Genomic DNA, 17,871 nt, shown 5'->3' on the forward strand with positions numbered 1-17,871 from the left:
GCTCATTAAAGAGCAAGAAAACACATTCTCTCACCCTTTTTTTCATACCAATAGTTACATGTTTCCAAACGGTGCTGGCTCACATTGTTTTCCAGCAGCCTGCTCAGTATCCAGCACTGTTTTCCCATCTAAGATCTCATACTTCTCTTTGTTTAAGATAAGACATTATGGAGTGTTCAAAGAATGCTGCATATTGTAGCTAAAGCCAAATAAAGACTTGAGATTTAAAAAAAGAAAAAAGTGAATACCACTGCAATCTAGAGCAGCCCACTTTAACAAATAAGTGGAAGCTGGATAATTCAGTTTCAGAACTGTACAGTAAGGGAGGGGTATAAATAACTGCTTCCAAATATAGCACAATATTTGAACTTCCCCTCACATTCCTGCTATGAGCTGCTATCACCATGGCCATTTTGCCTGCGTAAAGAACCCACTGCAGATTAAAGGCCACACCAGCCCCCCATGAGGTGTTTGTCACTCTCCACATCCGTGCAACTGTGCGCAGCATCTGTCTTCCTTGTCACATTAAAGTAAACTGACCGCTTCAGCAACACCCCAAAATAAAAATGAGGGTAGTGGAAAAAAAAAAAAAGAAAGCTGAAGAAGTGAGAACAGAAAAGAGCCTAGACGTGGCCCCGGCTGCACTCCGTTGTTGAAGTAATTAGCCCCCTGGTTGACGTGCACTCCTCGTGGGACTCCACCGTGACATGTTCAAATGAGTATTGGCAGTGTGCGACACCAGCTGTGGGCCTCCTGCAGGGAGCCGCTGTAGCATGCACTGAGCACGACACCAGCCCTTTAGACTCCGAAGAGCATGAGCAGTGGCCTTGAGCTTGTTTTACAGCTAAAGGAAGCAACTGTAAACTGTGACTTCTGAACTTTTTATGTCAGGTGATTCAGGCGGTGATGCTCTACTGACTGTCCACCAAACACACACACACATTCAAATCTGTGTCTGTGCTACAGATGGGCTCAGCAACTCTAAAAGGGGGCTTAGACACGATGAGGGGAGGGCAGCCAGGCATTAATCAGACCCATTCTGCAGCAGAAATTGAACCACACCCGCTCTGTGTGGAATTCCCACTCTACCCACCCACAGCACCAATTTGGTAACCCCTGGTGGGAGGACACATGACTGGCAACACCAACATATCCAAGAAAGGGGGCTGCCACACCCATCCTTATCTTTTCAAGGCCTCACTTTTGCTCAGTGATCGCATTTATTAAATCATAAACGAGTCACAGCCAAATCACGCTTCATTTGAAAGGATTATATTTAACCACACACAAACTCGATCGTGTGAGTATTATTTCTAGAACACACACAAAAAAGATATTTTTAGTCGTGTTATTTAAGAACGCTGCTTTAATTGGATATTTTGCATCACCTGATGAAACAAAGGCTTCGTAGCCAAGAGCTGCTCAACAGTTCCTCCTAGTGGTCGAATAATATTATTAAAAAAACTGAGCTTGAAAGGAAACCTATTTGAATCTTTACTGCATTATTTATGCCATTTTATTGGAACATTTATAAACATAGATGAGACATATTAGCATAAACAGACATGATAAATTTGAGATTTCAGGTCCAAAGTAGATCATAAATAGTCACAATATTGATCTAAAAAGCGAAAGTGCACGTGGTTGTTTTCGTTGGATCCGTGAAGACGGGCATGGAGAATCAGAATCAGACAGCGAAATGCTGAAGTGTAAGATAAGTACACATGAATTCAAGTGAAGTGCATGAGTGTAAGGTGTCTGTGTGTGGAGGTGCTTGGGACTGCAGGAGGTTTCAGTCCTCTGGATTCTCATTAGTTTCTTACAGGCGTGCCGTTTCCTTTCACCGTTTTCTTCAGGTGGTGGTAGTTGGGCAGGATCTTCATGAGGAAGTCCAGCTGCAGAGTCTGAGGCTATGTGATTAAAAAATAAATTAAAAATCATCCCAGGTTATTACAAATGTGCCTACAAGCCAGCAGAACCTGGAGGATCGCAGACAAGCATCAGCGTGAAGCACTGACCTGTGGCTTTTCACTCTGCACACGCCTGACGCAGTTTGATCCGTAGACGACTGTGTTCTCCGGCACGACCTCGCACGTGTTGATTTGACAGCACGCGCCGACGATGCAGCCGCTGGTCAGGATCACGTTTCTCCCGAGATCAGCTGGGAATGAACATTACAAAAACACACTGTCAAAAATATGAAAACTGGGCTCACTGTAAAACCATATTTACATGTGAGTTTTAGTGGTTTTTGTAGATTTAAGTAAAGACGTGAACAAACAATGTGTCTTTGTGACAGGCTGCTAGTAACATAGTACCTAATGATGCGTTGTTGCAATCTTTGCTAGGTTTTCCATTATGTGTTGTGACACTGTCAAATACAAAGTTCATCTCTGAGCAAAGTGACTTTCTGCTTGAATGATTTATAGGTTGGTAGTGAGTGGCTTTAAAAGACAAACGAAAATGGTTAGGTACAAGGACTGGACTGGAAATGGGTGAAAAGGCAGCCAGTATCCAAAGAGAAATTTTAAAAGACCTTCAGAAAGCCTGGAGAATTATTGCTCAAGAGCACTTTAAAACATTGTAAGAAAGTCTGGATCCTTGGAAGCAAAATATCAAGAACTCAGGGCGGGGTCAAGACTCAAGTTTTTTCTAATGTTAATGCAGTACTTACCCTTGGACTCAATCACATTGTTGTCTCCAATTTTCAAAGCTTGAGAGACTGTGTCAGACTTGTCAAGGACTTCAACCAGTACATCAGGGGAATGAAACAACTGATATGTAATCAAAAGATATTGCATACTGACTTATATTGCTGTTTTCATACGTGCTTTCCCTTATTTTCTGTCATATATATTGTTACAGTTGTGAGTAAACATGGACAAATACTAAATACTAAAGTCAGCGTATGTACAAGTAATCCCTGTGACCACTGAACTCGTTTTCTACTCTGTACAATGTCATAGCGAATGGATAGCTCAAAAATAGTCATCTCAGGCACACAGCTCTAGCTGTGACCACAGAAGCTCCACCCACCAGCCATTCAATCCTTCTGTTTGATAGGGACAGCCAATCACAAGGAAGTTGTCTTAATATGATGGTTCTTAAAATTTTTCCACAATGTCCGCTTCGGAAGCCAAAAGTTTGATTTTTTTTTAGGTTTTTTGTTTTGTTTTGTTTTTTTACAATAAACAATAAAATAACAAAGATCCAAGATAAGTTTGAATGTGATGTGATGCAGTATGTTAAAAACTAGCCAAAAATGCATACCAAGGATCCCAGCTGAGCACAATTACAAAGAAGCGATGACACAGTGATGAATAATCAGACTTTCCCATATTTGAAATGTTTGTTATCTTAACTTCACTGTCTTCAAACATTCTCAAAACTATGTCAAAAAGAAAGTTGTTTATTTAACAGTTTGTGGGGCATAAACTGCAATTAAACATGGCACTACTTTGTCCTAAACCTCTAGGGCGTGAGAGGAAAATCCCTGCTCAGCACAGGGGTGCGACTCGGCCAGTCAGCCAACAAAAATTGCTCCCTTTGGCACTGCTGGTAACTTTTCCGTCTTTAGCCTGAGGCGATGACGCTGTGTGAGTTGTGATCATTGGTTTCCTGTAAACCTGGTGGAGTTTTTAATCAGAGATTTAATCATTTACGAATGTGCTGCTATGACTGAGTATTTTTCTACTAAATCACCGTCTTTCAAAGAATTGCCACAGTTTGACATATTCGAGTTAAAAATTCATAAAAAATAAACAAAGAGAAATTGATTAAAACTGCTTATTGGCATGGTAACCTACATGTTTTTAAATTACCGGAAGCAAAACCGTTTTCACACGCTGTGCCAAAAAAAGAAAGAAAAAAAAACTGGCCTCCTATTTCTTAACTAACCCTTCATAAAACAGTTCATGTCACATTCAAATCATGTCCTCCAAATCAAATGAGTCTCTCACAAGGAGGCCTGCACCACATGTTTGAAAACAGCTGGGTTGAGTGGATGAATTTAGAGGCAGCACAGTTACTTTTAGAATAGTTACTAGAACAGTTACTTTTTAGAATATAATAGGAGTGTGGAGTAGATAGAAATGAGCATTAAGGAATTGCACTGTACTGTATGTATATAGTATGTGATGAGCAAGTCAAAGCCTGTTAGTGCTCTCTGGTGGACAAACTCTATATGGACAACAATATTCCCAAATGAGAAAAAGCATTTAACTTATAAAGCAACAACAACAAAATTTAAACGATAATTTAAAAAAATAATAATAATACAAAAATCAGGATTGTATATATTTATTTAATAGGCTAATAATTATAGAGGGCCACGAGTGCCAAAATGAATCAAACAAATACATCATTAAATGTGTCATTAAATCATTAAATTGGAAACAAACACAAATAATTAATTAAATGTATTATATTAATTGATATATGATTAATGATTCATGTATTTAATTAATTATTAATTTCCATTTTAATTAATTAACCACACATTTAATTAAATGATTCATTACGTATTTATTTAATTATTTTTGGCATCCGTGGGCCTACATAAATAATGGCTATTGTTACAGCAAAGGATACCACATCCAACTTCAAACACATTGTTAGTCCCGATTGTCATGGCCTTTGGCTCGACTCCCTCCGAGTCTGGCATTATATTCTCTGGATAACTATTAAGAGACATTAAAGGGATGTAAGCGTGCATGAAAATGATCACTCAGGAAAAAATAAATTTAAAAAAATAAAAATAAAAGCGAATAAATAAATAAATAAATAAATAAATAAATAAATAAAAGTCACACATCACCTATGGGTTACCTGTTAATGATAAGCGCCTGCTCCTCTATTAGATTCCCCTCTCCGATGATTATAGGCCCTGCTTCTGCTATGATCCGCGCTTTTGGGTGGACCACTGTTCTAGCGCCTGTGAATGAAGAAGAACTGGATTTACATGGAGCTTAAAGCAGCAGCTGTAGATTTCTTTATTCTTTCTTTTTATTTTGAAGGTAGTAATAATATAAAAGACTCACCGATAGTCACATCTCCTCTTATTTCGCTTTCAACACACACAACGGCTCCAGCGGCGATTTTAGCACTGCAGGAAAACACGCACAGACACACACAGATATACCGAGATCATCATTCAAATAAACGAGGACTACACGACAGCGAGAATAAGCAGCACATATAGATCATCGCCTGGCTGTACAGTGTCAGCCAGTGCAATACATGGAGAATATGATTGAACATTTTAATTTCCTGACATCTGTCATTGCTTCAAAATACGCCACGCACGGTGCAGTGCAGGTTGGAAAGCAGGGGGGTCTACCTTTTCTGTGCCATTAGTTGCTTAGCGTCGGACATCTTCGTGATGAAGAATGAATTGATCCACGGTCGATTATTTATCCTTCAACTGGGGAGCTCTTGGGTTGATTGCATCTGTCTGGCTGGAACATCGTTTCCCCCCTCTGCTGGGACTCCAACGCTAAAAACGAGGTGCACGAAGTGCAGATTGCAACTTAAGCGACGCACAGTCTAAATTATCTGTGATTTCAAGCCCAGTTTAATGAGCACCAGAAGTTTGTTTGTGTTTTTACACACTCACGCTGACATAAAGATCGCCTCCTTTTTGCTGCACTGTCGGTGTGCCTCCTGCAGGGTGCAACAATCACCAACTTTTGGGAGCTGATGGAGCTGTACAGTGAGCCAGTGACATTGATGCCTTTAACTAACAGAGAGGAAACTCTGTGCTGACCTGCTTGTTCATTTAGTGTCAAATACTCTCACATTTTTGTGTCTACTGATTTCTCCCGGAGAGCGTAGGCTTTTTCAGAATAATCCAATTTCTGCCTTTGGATTGTCCGTTAAGTGGGATTTATATTTTGTAAAGTCAACCGGAGTTCACTAGGAATAAACCGGAAATTGAACAATGTGTTATTTTCAGATTAAAACGATCTACTTTGCCATGTTTAAAACAAGCTCAGTTCAATTTTCTAGTCATTACAAAGTGCATCTGATGTTTGTTATGTCCCCCTATTATTATTATCATTGCTATTATTATTATTATTATTATGAGAACTTGACTCGTCTTGTTAGGTCTCTTCGGGCTTCTTCAGTTCAAAAAATTGATTTGTTAGGAAATGTCATGTATTTAACCCCTTGTGGGTGTTGTGCCCTTTGGAGGTGGTCTTGAAGTCTGTGGACCCACTCTTAATCGTGTGAGTCGTCCAATGAATGTAATTAAAAAGGCTTGGGTCATCATTGTGCCCTATACTCAGTGTTGGGGAGTAACGGAATACATGTACCGCCGTTACGTATTTAAAATACAAAATATGAGTAACTGTATTCCGTTACAGTTACCGTTTAAAAAGGTGGTATTCAGAATACAGTTACTTTGTTGAAATAAATGGATTACACTGCAGTACTTTCCTGTTTCATATTGTCGCGGGTCAGGACTGTTTGGGTTTTGTTTGACAGCTGTGTTCTGTTGTTCCAGGCGGCAGCGTTACGGTTGCCATGGTTACAGGGCGACGCTCTCTCTCTCTCTGCGACTGTGTGTTTCCTGGGTGAGAGAGCGCCTTTTCGTTGTTGTTGTGCTAAGCTAACAGACAGAATGCTACAAGCATAGCTTCGGTGTTCGCTGTTCGCGTTCGGTGTGAACACACCGTAAAGAATGTAGCATCATGGGCAGTGTAGTCCGTGTTGCAGGGAGAATGGACTGCCATACACGTTATGGGTCTGTGAGCGCGAGGAGGGAGAAAAAGGGGAGTGGAAAGGTACGAGTTGTCATCGAGGAAAAACGGGAGCTGGAAGCATCTAAATATAATAATAACCACTTCAGCCAAGAAGAGTGCCTGACGAGCCCAGTTGTAAGTAAGCTATTAAGACTCGACTGTACACCGTGTTCGTGTTTTCCTCCGAAAACAATAAGTTACGTTGGAGCAGTCTTTCAACGCCTCTCTCTGTCTCTCGCAAGAAAAGTTGACCCACACAACAAAGTAAAGCTATTTTTCGGCTACGAGCCGACAGGGACCCCGCCGTATTAGTCAGAGGTCCCTCTACTACAGTTCGGAGTCGCGGACCTTCAGTAATATTAATAAATCACACAGCAATAGTACATTCACGTTGTTGTAAAAAGCATGATAATATATTAAGTAATCCAAAGTATTCAGAATACGTTACTGTCATTGAGTAACGTAACGGAATACGTTACAGAATACATTTTGGGGCATGTAATCTGTATTCTGTAATGGAATACATTTTAAAAGTAACCTTCCCAACACTGCCTATACTATTATGCGACCTAATGAGGTCATCTGAGGCAAAGTGTGAGTGGGGGTTGAAGGGATTTCAAGATGGCATTGTGGGTGGCTGACAGCTTTCGTCATAAGCCATGATCTCCTTTTGATGATGGTCCTTTACAGTGGACATAAATAGCCTCCTTTACCCCTTTTTCAAGACACATGTCTTCTCAGTCCAAAATGTGAACATTGACATCCTTGAAAGACTGACCTTTATACTTTAAGTGCTGGTGTATTGTTGTAAAGCAGATACTTTCAGCCAGAGGTTTCTTCCTCTTAAAAGGGAGTTTTTCCTTCCCAATGTTGCCTGTGGCTGCTGGGGTTTCTCTCTATATTTTTTAGGCTCTTTACCACACATTGAGGTGACTAAGTTGAACACACCCACATTTTGATGAATGCATCAGAGAGAAACTTGGGGTTCAGTGTCTTTTCCGAGGATACTCTGACATGCCAGGGATCAAACCACCAACCTTCCAAGATGACCTGCTCTGTCTCCTGAACTAGAACCAGGACCACCCAACAAAGGACGTAGGAGAAGGAGCTTTCAGTGGGGAGGAAAAGAGGAGGACCTCAGAGGAGGCTCATGTATGTAGTAAAGGAGGACATGCAGACGGTTAGTGTGATAGAGGAGGATGCTAGGAATGATGGGGACTGCTAAATGGAGCAACTAAAGAAGATGAAGAAGAAGGTGGTCACTTCTGTATACAGATTAATTTAAAGCAAATAAAAACTCTTGTAACAACAAACAGCATGTTGACTACTGTGGGTTTCCCTTCTTGAGCGGCGCTGAATAAGCGACATCATTTTCCGACTTTTATTTTGAAGTTAAGCAGCGGAAGTCCAGCTGGTTATTCCGTCATACTTGTCGGCTGTTGAGTTTTAAAGGAGAGCGAAGCGTGTCAAAGCGAGCTGCGAAGGGGGAGCGCGCAAGTCGGAGTACATTAATTAGACCGCAGCTCGTTTGAACACCGGCTTCCGTACACAATACAGCTTAAACACAACTTCAGTGTAACGTTAATATATACATTAAAAAAAAACAGCCTTCCTGAAACAGCAGGTATATTTTTTTATGACCCTTCATTTCTCTCTTGTTCTTTCTCTAATGAGAGTGAAGAAGTGGGTCTAGCGGCGCGGCGGGGGAGCTGAATTTCACGCGTTCGCCTCAACTTTGTGGAAATATGTGAAGTGTGATAAATGCCACTGGAAAATGGAGCAGTCGGCTACTCTGGACATAGAGACTCTGAAGGTAAGCCCGTCACAGTGGAAAAAACACCTTTTTTAGTCTTCGTTTTAATTGGAACCGCGCACGTGCACAGGTGGCATTAACCATAGCTTAAGGCGCATGTCCAGTTTGGCAGCATTAAAGGGGTTTCAGGCGTGTTCTGGCCGGCAGGAGGACACCTGTGGATGCCTGTGACATTTTTATCAACGTGGATGATGTTGTTCGTTTTAAATGCAGCAGCTCAAACTCGCGCAGAGTCCTCTCTGCAACAGGTGCGCCCTCCGGCTTCAAGTGTTCCTGTTAAAGAAAACAACTCCCAGCTAATTAAAGATGAATGGAAAGTGTCTGCTTCTCTCTACAGGCAGTAGTGTGATTAATAACAACTGACCAGCGCTCAGGCACTTCAAGAAGCCTGTCTGCATGGACTCCTTCACACATCTCCCCCTGCTCCTCCTCATCCCCCTCTTCCTTTGCACTACACCTCATATTGTATGCATCCTGCTCTTCAAGAATCACTGTAATGTGACAGCCTATGAATATTCTGCTGCTATGCTTTCTCATTATTATTCCAGCCTAGCAGTGGAGGCAGTAACCTCTGGGTACAGTATGTGCAGCTTGTCAGTTCTGCAGCCCCCCCCCTCCAAAGAAAAAAAAAAAGAAGCTACTCTGAAGCCCATCACCCGGTGGCTGGGTGACTCTTATCAGTCGAGAAACCCCTCCTGCCCCGCTCAGAGTCCGTCCTGCAACTTTTCCTTTCACCATTTCCTCCCCGTTTCCTGCGAAGGCTGTGCTCCGTTGAATCCTCTGAATTGACACTGTGTTATCTAATTAAAACAGAGGCTTTGTTCGGGGTGCTTTGTGACAGTATTTCTGTTGATAACGCTGCGCTCAGTCTGGCACTTCACCCTACCCCTGCCCCCAGTGCGTTCCTCTGATGAATGCAAATTATGACTACGGGGTGCTGTCCAAAATGGCCCCGTTGGCTCTCGAAGGATTTGCCAGGGATTAGCAGGGAAAGCTAGTTTACTGTGGAGAAGTGTGTGCCTGTTTACATCAGCAGTTTGTCGACTGTCTCGCACACCATCACTACCACGTTCCAACCTCCCCAGAGCTGCTGAAGAGACTTCACACCAGCTCTCGACTGTAATTAACGATGCGAGGGTCAGAAGGTATCGTCGGCCACATGATAGGTGAGCCACGGCCGGCCTGCCCATGTTGCCACAGCGTCCTTGAGTAAGGCCCAAATTGCTCCCCGAGGCAGCTGCCGTTTGTGTGCGCAAGGAAAACACATTGTGAAAACACTCTGTAAGAACCCATCTACCTCTCAAAGGCTCTGTATAAGTGCAGGCAATTTGCCATTTGAGGGAAGTGTCTTCAAAAGCAGAAAGGAAACTCGCCCCCAGCCCCCCACCCAAATGGCATCTTCAAACAGCCTGTGATGTGATGCCCACTCTTGGTGCCTGTGAGTGCTCCGACTGAACAGCTGCGACCTTTTGTTGCGCTGGGCTTATTGGAGATCTTTGATCCCCGCTGGTCTCGTACTTACAGTAGAGTTACCTTGTTGCTTTGACTTTTTAAGGAAGCGCGCGCCCGTCCATCGATTTGCCTAGAAAGGGCAACCAAACCGCAGAAGATGAACCCACTGACAAACTATTGTATCTCCTGCAGAGATGAAGGAGCCGCAAAAATTGGATTTCGCGTACAAGTGGAATGACTATTGACAGCAGCACCACCCTACCCACCCCTCGCACCCAAGTGCTTGATTGTCACATCAACAAAATGTGAGAGAGTAACGTCGATGCGGCGAGCTTGGCTTTGAGGAGCGTAATTGGCTTTCCCGCTTACAGTCGTGTATTCAGGCTCAACTGTGCGACCCTTTTGATTGAACTTTCTGTCAAAATAAAAGCCCAAAGAACTGAAATAAATAGGTGCTTTAATACTGTGTGTCAGACTTGGAGCTAGATCGTGTCCATCTATTTTCCGTGCTGCTGCCTCAGCGATTGTGCAGCGCTCGCACGCGGGATGGACGCGTACGAGCTTTCCAGTCATTAGTGCGTCTCAAATGTTTTCTTACCTCCAGCTGAGGCAGCCCTGTGGGACTCCAGTGGCACCGCTGAGCGAGAGAGCGCTCGCCGATTTGCTGATTAACATTATCAAGCATTAATAACGTCTCATTTTCTTTCATTAGGGGCTTCTCAGCTGTATTTTGCTGCCTCTGCAGCATGTCGTGCATTTGATCAAAGCAGCGTGTAGAGTATCACCCTCTGTGCTAATTGCTGAAGATGAGGCACGCCAGCAGTGGGAAGGGACTGCTGGGTAATTGCTGGCTTTGGATCCAGCTTTAAGGTCTGTAGTGAAAGCAGGACCTAGTCCCACCCTCGAGGCGAAAAGTAAAGTGACAGATTCAGATCTCAGCACAAACTTAAATGGGATTGATGAAGAGGCATGTGCAAGGATAACTTTGGTTGTGCAACAAATCCACGCGGATGTTTCCAGCACACTGTGTCATCTACAGAGATAGCAGCTTTTTGGCCTTTTGTACCTCAGAGAAGCTAGTTTCTGTGTAGGCGTTTACTTCCTATGAATAGAACCTACATGTAAAACAGGTTGTAGATGGTAAACCATCTGAGAGGATTTCAGACCCACCTGTTCACGATAATTCGTTGACATTTGTCTTGAGTGCTGTAGAACATATTTCGATGATTTCAGCACTGATAGCTCTGTTAAATTACATACAAATACAAATCGGTACCTACAGATTTTAGCCGTCAGATTAAAATCATTCTCAGACCTGCAATTGTGAACACAAACGTATGGTTGTTGTCAGTGGTGTAAAGCTTAATTGTTTATTTTCAGAAGACTCTAAAGCTTCGAGTCTCATTTTGGTTAAACTACATGAATACTCAACAATGGTCAGATTATTTTTACTTTAAAGCAGTTCTTGTGACCTGTGCAAAATTTAAAAGGTCATTATTATTATTATTATTATTATTATTATTATTATTATTATTATTAACAATAATAATAATAATAAATCCTTTATTTAAATTCGTGTGATCTCTTTTTTAAGAATGACCTCTGTGCAACATATTATAACGACACATGCTTCATCACAAATTTACACACGTACAAGAGTAGTTGTTGCGCGTGGGGGATCGATACAGCATATAGTGTTGTGACATGTTGCATGGTGATTATGTGTCGATACAGGGTGACCAAATTTAAAATATTTATTAAATAAATTAAAATCCTCTGGGAATAATACGAACTAGAGGGATCATCCCATGCACCACCATCCTGTTATAATGTTAGCTGAGCAAAATTACATTAAATTGGCTCAACCGAAAATCCGTCCAACACTGGGTACACTTAGTTTGACAAAGCTGCCTAATTCAGACAAAGCTGATGGAGGAGTTGCACCAGTAAAAATAGGAAGGCATCATCGTTCATCTACATCTAAAAACAAGAACCAGTGTCTGCCTGGTGATTGTATTGAATTTCAATTGTGACCGCTTTTGATGACAGGGTGATGGCACAGGTCGCCTGATAGGAGACAGCTTGTCTGCAGGCAGTCACAGTCTGACTTGGACTGACTGCAGTCACTCTCAGATTGTCAAAGGGTTGCAAATAACTGTTGTCTAATTTACAAACAGATTGCCATCAGTCTGAAAGAGTCTTTGTCGATGAGCACAACCTGAGGGGACTCAGCTCGTTGCCAGCTGCTTGTACTCTGGTTATATTCCTGTAGAACAGGAAGGCTGATGAGGGCAAATGTCATAGTTAATTGTGAGTTTACGTATATGTGATGTTTGGTGCTTTATCACAGTTAATTGTTGTGTTATTAGAAAAAGGCTGCATGTAATTGCCAGCTTGACCCCCAGTCAATCACAGACTGATATACGTGATAACAGGAATTGTATTTTTGATCTAATTTTTCAGTAAAAAAAAAAAAAAATACAATTAATAATTAAAAAATCAACAACTTTATCTCAGTGGATACAGCATATATTGGCAAAGATTAAGTTTAAGCACATAATTTAGAGTGGAAAATTGTTATAAATCACAATATATGTCGTTGCAGTACTAAAAATCTGAGTAATATTGCATCGTGGGGTTTCTGGTGATTATCCTGTCTTATGGTTGCCAGTGAATAGTGTCAGCAGGTAAACAGGTGGCCTTTGTAGTACAGACTTTTAAACAAGTCGTAATTCCAACACAGAATCAAGAGGCTTTGAAGTGGATGTAGAAGCAGGCATATAAACTAGATGTAGAAAGAAAATACTTTGATGAATTGCCAAATGCACTTGAATGGCCATTAAGATATCTGGGTTTGCCTAAAATGTAGACTTAAATCTTCAGTAGTTTTTGCTTAAACCCAACCTATGTATCAACTGATATTAGCTATTAGCTAGATGTATCGGTATCAGTTTCTATAACAGCTCATAAATTAAAGTTTAGAAAAGTAAAGAAGAGATGGAGGAAACACCCTTCAACAATGGTATCAGTGTTGATGTTGCCTGCTTTTTCCACTAGAGGTCACTCTGCAATTTCTCTGTTGTCAACACGTGTTTGAAACAACACAAACACAACATCCGAGTGGAGTTGTGAGTAAACGAGTAATCCACAACTTGTTGGTACAATAAAACATTAAAGTTTATAGTTTTCTCTTACTAAGGACTCATAAATAACTGCACCTAACAAATGTCAGAGATTTGCTTTGTCCGAAAGAAAAAATATATTAAAATAGATTTCTAAATCACCAAATGTCAATGAGGGGCTTAAATGCCCCGTTTCGGCTCTACTTTTACCTTCTTTCTAATTGCACAACTTGTGATATTCTGGGCCCATCATTAAAAAACTGAGAATTAGAGCAGTTCTATTTGTTATCAGTGTTTTCTTCTTAAAAGTCACTGTTGTTTCTTACACTTTGATGCAATTGGACATCTTCATCGGTCCAGGCGTGCGTGTTTGTGAGCGTCAGCTGTGACCAGCATGCTGAAATGACAAATTGACAAAGTGCCAGCCACTATGCACTCCTCCATTAGCTCTATGAATAACCAAGCTTTAGGAGGCAAGAGTGGACCAGGGTAATATATGCATTAAAAACCCTTGCAAAGAAATCACAGGATCTGCTAGCATTGGGAACAGTGGGTTGCCATAGAAATTACAAGTGCTGAAGTTTCCCCTAGCAACAGTGGATTGAAAATAGACTAAAAGTGTCCAGCAGGGCCATGGCTGTAGGCTAAAAGATTGGTTGGAAATAGTTTTTTTTTTTTTCTTGGAGTTATTAATGTTGATAGGTCCTCTTGGATACCAGTTGTGTAAAGATCTCATGATAATTTTGAGGGTTCAGTAGCTCAGGTCAGTTTTGTGTAAACATCTTCCAGTGTTGTGAAAAATTGTGGCTGTGAAAATGACTTGCATGACTACACAGAGAGTTGATTATATGCCTCTGTGTAAGCACCTCTCATAGTGTTCTTGTCCCTCAGCTGTATTGCTGGTTAAATTGGAATCACTGACATTTCTAGGCCAGCGATATGGGTCATTTGTATTTGCTGCTAAGTCGCAACATCCATTTGTGAGACATCTGCCAGCACCAGCAGATGTGACCCAAACTATCCATCCATGGAAACAATCACTTGAAGAGTGGATTAGGTTGTTTAACAGCAGAAAGCTTGTGGGAGTCTTCTTTTAGATGCCGTGTTTGCAGCGAGGTATGCTGCTATTTGCAGGTATTAGTATTTTCTTCAAGGCTTAGCTGTCCTATGTTTGAATGGCTTTTTTTTTTTTTTTTTAAAAGGATCCATCACAGCAGTTAATGGCTATTTTAATTATTGAATGAGCTGTCAACATAGAAAAGGGGGTTTATTGTACTACATAGGGTGACAATGGTGGATGCTGGGCTCAGTCTGAAGTATGACTTCAAACTGCTCTAAAGGTTGTTTTTTTTTCCAGAGCAAAATAATGGTGCCAACATGGAAGTGGCAGAAATTGCAATTTCTCTTGGTCAGGCGTGTCAAACATAAGGCCCGGGGACCAGAATTGGCTTGGCAAAGGTTACGTCCACACTAGCCCGAATAGATTTGAAAAAACGGCGTTTTTGTCGGAAAACGCTCCACGTCCCCCTAGCGTTTTCAGCCAGAGTTGTGCGTCCACATTGAAATGGCCGAAAATGCTTACGTTCTAGTACTGCGCATGCGCGAAACGCATTTCTGTCTGCCGTTTATTTACTTTCCGGCTCTTTGAAACGTCGCGGCAAAATGTTGAGCAAAAGCACCGAGTTTTTTAAATATACTGTTGGTGTTTTTATAGACTTAAAAAAGGCGTTTGATACAATTGATCATTCTATATTAATGAATAAACTAGAGAGATATGGCATAAGAGGGATAGCATACAAGTGGATGAAAAGTTACCTGGATGACAGATATCAATATGTCGAATTCAATAATGTAAAATCTAAGCAGTTGAAGGTAACTTGTGGCGTTCCTCAGGGCTCTGTGCTGGGCCCTAAATTATTTATATTATATATAAATGACATATGTAGTGTTTCCAAACTGTTAAAATGTGTATTGTTTGCTGATGATACCACTCTGTACTGCTCAGGTAAAAACTTAGAACAGCTTCTGACTACAGCGGAAAAGGAGTTAAATATATTAAAAAACTGGTTTGATGTAAATAAGTTATCATTAAATATAAAGAAAACAAAATTGATTATTTTTGGCACTAGACAAATGAAAAATGTATCTAAAATAAGGGTTAATGGAATTGAAATTGAAAGAGTGTACGAAAATAAATTTCATGGAGTGATAATTGATGATAAGCTGAGTTGGAAGTCTCATATAAACCACGTGAAAACAAAAATGTCAAAAACCATTGCTATTCTCTATAAAACAAAGCATGTCCTGAACAAAAAATCATTATACACACTCTATTGTACTCTGTTGCTTCCATATATGACTTACTGTCTGGAGATATGGGGTAATGCATATAAAACGAACACTCTTCATATTTTCAAGTTACAAAAAAGAGCTATAAGAATTATAAACCAATCAAACTATATAGAACCAACTAACATTTTGTTTATTAATCTGAATACCCTGAAATTTTATGATTTAGTTGAATATAAAATGGCACAGATAATGTATAAAGCACAAAATAACTTGCTTTGCCCCAGTACTCAGAAGCTGTTCAAAGTCAGAGAAAGTCAATATGACTTAAGGGGAACAGATTTCTTTAAAAAAAACAAGAGAAGGACAAATATAAAGCAGAGATGTGTTTCTGTTAGAGGAGTTAACCTGTGGAATAGTTATGACAGTGATTTAAAAAGGTGTAGTTCATTTTCCTTGTTTAAAAACATGTTTAAAAATAGAGTATTAGAAAAATATATAAATCAAGAATGAAAAGAGCAAAAAGGAGAAAAAACAACAACAACCTCTTGATTCTTTTGCTTTGATGTAGTTACTTATCTAAGGTGGAAAGTTTTTTTTTCTTTGGTTTTTTTTTTTGTTTGTTTGTTTGGTTTTTGCTTTGTTTTATTATTTTCTTCAAGCCCTGTGTACAGGAGCTGCATACAAAAAGATATTTTGTGAAAAGGGTTGGCGTAATAAGCAAATGCTTCAGCCAATACCTTTTGATTAGCCTTGTCTCATGCTTTCTTTCTTTATGGTAGATTTTTGTTCTGTTTTCACTGTTTTGTTTTTTTTTCACTGTTTTCACTGAGATTTGAATTTGAATGCTAATCAATAAATCAAAAAATCAAAAATAAATAAATAAATAAATGGACTAACAATGAGGTGGAGTTGTTGCTGCGAGTAACACAAAAGTACAAAGTTGCAAAAGCGAGTGAGAATTAAAGAATTTGAAGAAAAGCTATGTGGAGCATGTACAGACTGATATTAATCTTTAATAGGGCTGTCAAAATTGAGAGCAAACAAAACAGCTGCTGTATAATGCCCTCCGCTATCTTAGTTTAATTGGTCACATGACTGCATCATCATTTTAGAAAGTCTCAGTTTTCGCTGTCCACACTGCGACGTGAAAGCACCGTTTTCAAATGTATGCATTTCGAGAGCGTTTTGAAAACGCTGCATTTTCCATGAGCGAAAATGCCAATTTATGAATGAAACCATGTTAACTTCTGGCTGCAATAAACCAAAGCGGCGGCAGATTCAATTCAGTATTTCAATAATATTTATTCTCAATATGGGCTAGAGGGCTATCAAATAAAAAAATAAAACTTCTTCTTTTACATTTCAAAAGGGCTTTTGAGAAAGTTTTCTCAAGTCCTTAAATTAACAAAAGAAAGTAGTTTGAGTTTCCCCTTTCATTCTTTTTCATTAACAACATTTCACATGTAACCAAGCTCAGGAAACACTGACAGCAGCTCTTTTCTCTCTTTCTGTTTCCCTCACTTACTTCTTGGCACGTCTGCATCTCATCTCGTCACAGACTTTTCTGTTTACGCACCTGCGCACACAGACATTTTCAATGAAGTGACATGACTGGCTGATTAGCATCACGTGGATGAATTGCATTGGTGACCTAGGTTTGGGACTGTCTGTGGGTTTGTGACTTACCAGTGTCAACTATCATAGTTAAAAATAGTGTTGTTAAGTGTTGTAAACAAAAACTGATTAATATTGTAAACAGGCGATGGTTACTCACCAGTTTATTGCATCTTTCAGTAACCAGTGCATCCTCAGCTTATTGACACACTCCAGTAGAAGAAGGTGACTGCTCCTAACAGCATTCACTCCCTCCTCTCACTGAAACTTCTCGTACTCACTAGGAAGAGACTTGCCTCCCACAGCAAACATTGAGAGTCAGACTGAGTCACTCACACAAGTGCAGTTAGGCTATTAAGTGTTGAGTGAAGCAGTTGAGACAGGCGAACTGTTGTGGACTTAATTTTGGATTTAACTACCAGTTTATTATCTGTTCTTTCTCTCTCTGCACGCTGTTTAAATGCCCCGCTGTGCCCCGTCCCTTGGCTTACAGGTGGGCCTGCAGTTTGTGCTGACTGAGTATTTGTTGTGGTTTAGGCAGGAATATTTTGCTAGCATTAGAAACATGTATTCTGGTAATGTCATTTGATATGCCACCAAGCACCTCCTTCATTCCCATAACATCAAATACCTCAATCCACTGAAATAAATGGCCATATTTGCCATGTAGTATAAAACCTATGTTCACAGTCCTCTCTTAAATGCTCACACTGACCATTTTTTCCTATTCTTGGCTCTGCATGATGTCAGTGATAAAAGATATTCCGAATACGGTCATGCTCACAGCTCTGGCTGTGAGCACAAAAGCCCCACCCACCTGCTGCTGATGAAACCT

The 17,871-nt window shown here is 40.5% G+C and overlaps 2 protein-coding genes across 4 annotated transcripts in view; one reads left to right on the forward strand and one right to left on the reverse strand.

The window, feature by feature from the left end:
- Positions 1-1,365: 1,365 nt before the first annotated feature.
- dctn6 (dynactin subunit 6) lies at positions 1,366-17,287 on the reverse strand. Of its 2 annotated transcripts, none has more exons than XM_080889159.1 (7): positions 17,197-17,287; positions 5,040-5,104; positions 4,828-4,933; positions 4,591-4,679; positions 2,675-2,722; positions 2,019-2,161; positions 1,366-1,910 (listed from the first exon to the last, which is right to left on the reverse strand). In XM_080889159.1, the coding sequence occupies exons 1-7, from the start codon at positions 17,226-17,228 to the stop codon at positions 1,812-1,814; spliced, it is 582 nt and encodes a 193-aa protein (XP_080745285.1). In that variant the 5' UTR covers positions 17,229-17,287; the 3' UTR covers positions 1,366-1,811. The 2 variants fall into 2 exon arrangements, with proteins under 2 accessions (XP_080745285.1, XP_080745284.1); XM_080889158.1 differs by lacking the exon at positions 17,197-17,287 and adding an exon at positions 5,339-5,614.
- Positions 8,196-17,871, forward strand: part of LOC308400958 (zeta-sarcoglycan-like) — a 58,549-nt gene continuing 48,873 nt past the window's right edge. For both annotated transcript variants that reach the window (XR_013972455.1, XM_080889023.1), the window contains exon 1: positions 8,196-8,556. Coding sequence is in view for 1 of the 2 variants with exons in the window: in XM_080889023.1 (XP_080745149.1) it covers positions 8,518-8,556 (39 nt within the window). In the remaining variant the exon portion in view is untranslated. The remainder of the gene's footprint in view (positions 8,557-17,871) is intronic.

Source organism: Rhamphochromis sp. 'chilingali' (assembly GCF_963969265.1).
Source record: "Rhamphochromis sp. 'chilingali' genome assembly, chromosome: 1".
Taxonomy (NCBI): domain Eukaryota; kingdom Metazoa; phylum Chordata; class Actinopteri; order Cichliformes; family Cichlidae; genus Rhamphochromis; species Rhamphochromis sp. 'chilingali'.

Excerpts from the sequence above, each read along its gene's own strand:
- dctn6 (XM_080889158.1), bottom strand. The coding sequence starts at position 5,373 with ATGTCCGACGCTAAGCAACTAATGGCACAGAAAAG. Across the intron at positions 4,934-5,039 it reads AAGAGGAGATGTGACTATCG|GCGCTAGAACAGTGGTCCAC; the intron begins GTGAGTCTTTTA and ends CTTCATTCACAG. Across the intron at positions 4,680-4,827 it reads CAGGCGCTTATCATTAACAG|TTATCCAGAGAATATAATGC; the intron begins GTAACCCATAGG and ends GTCTCTTAATAG.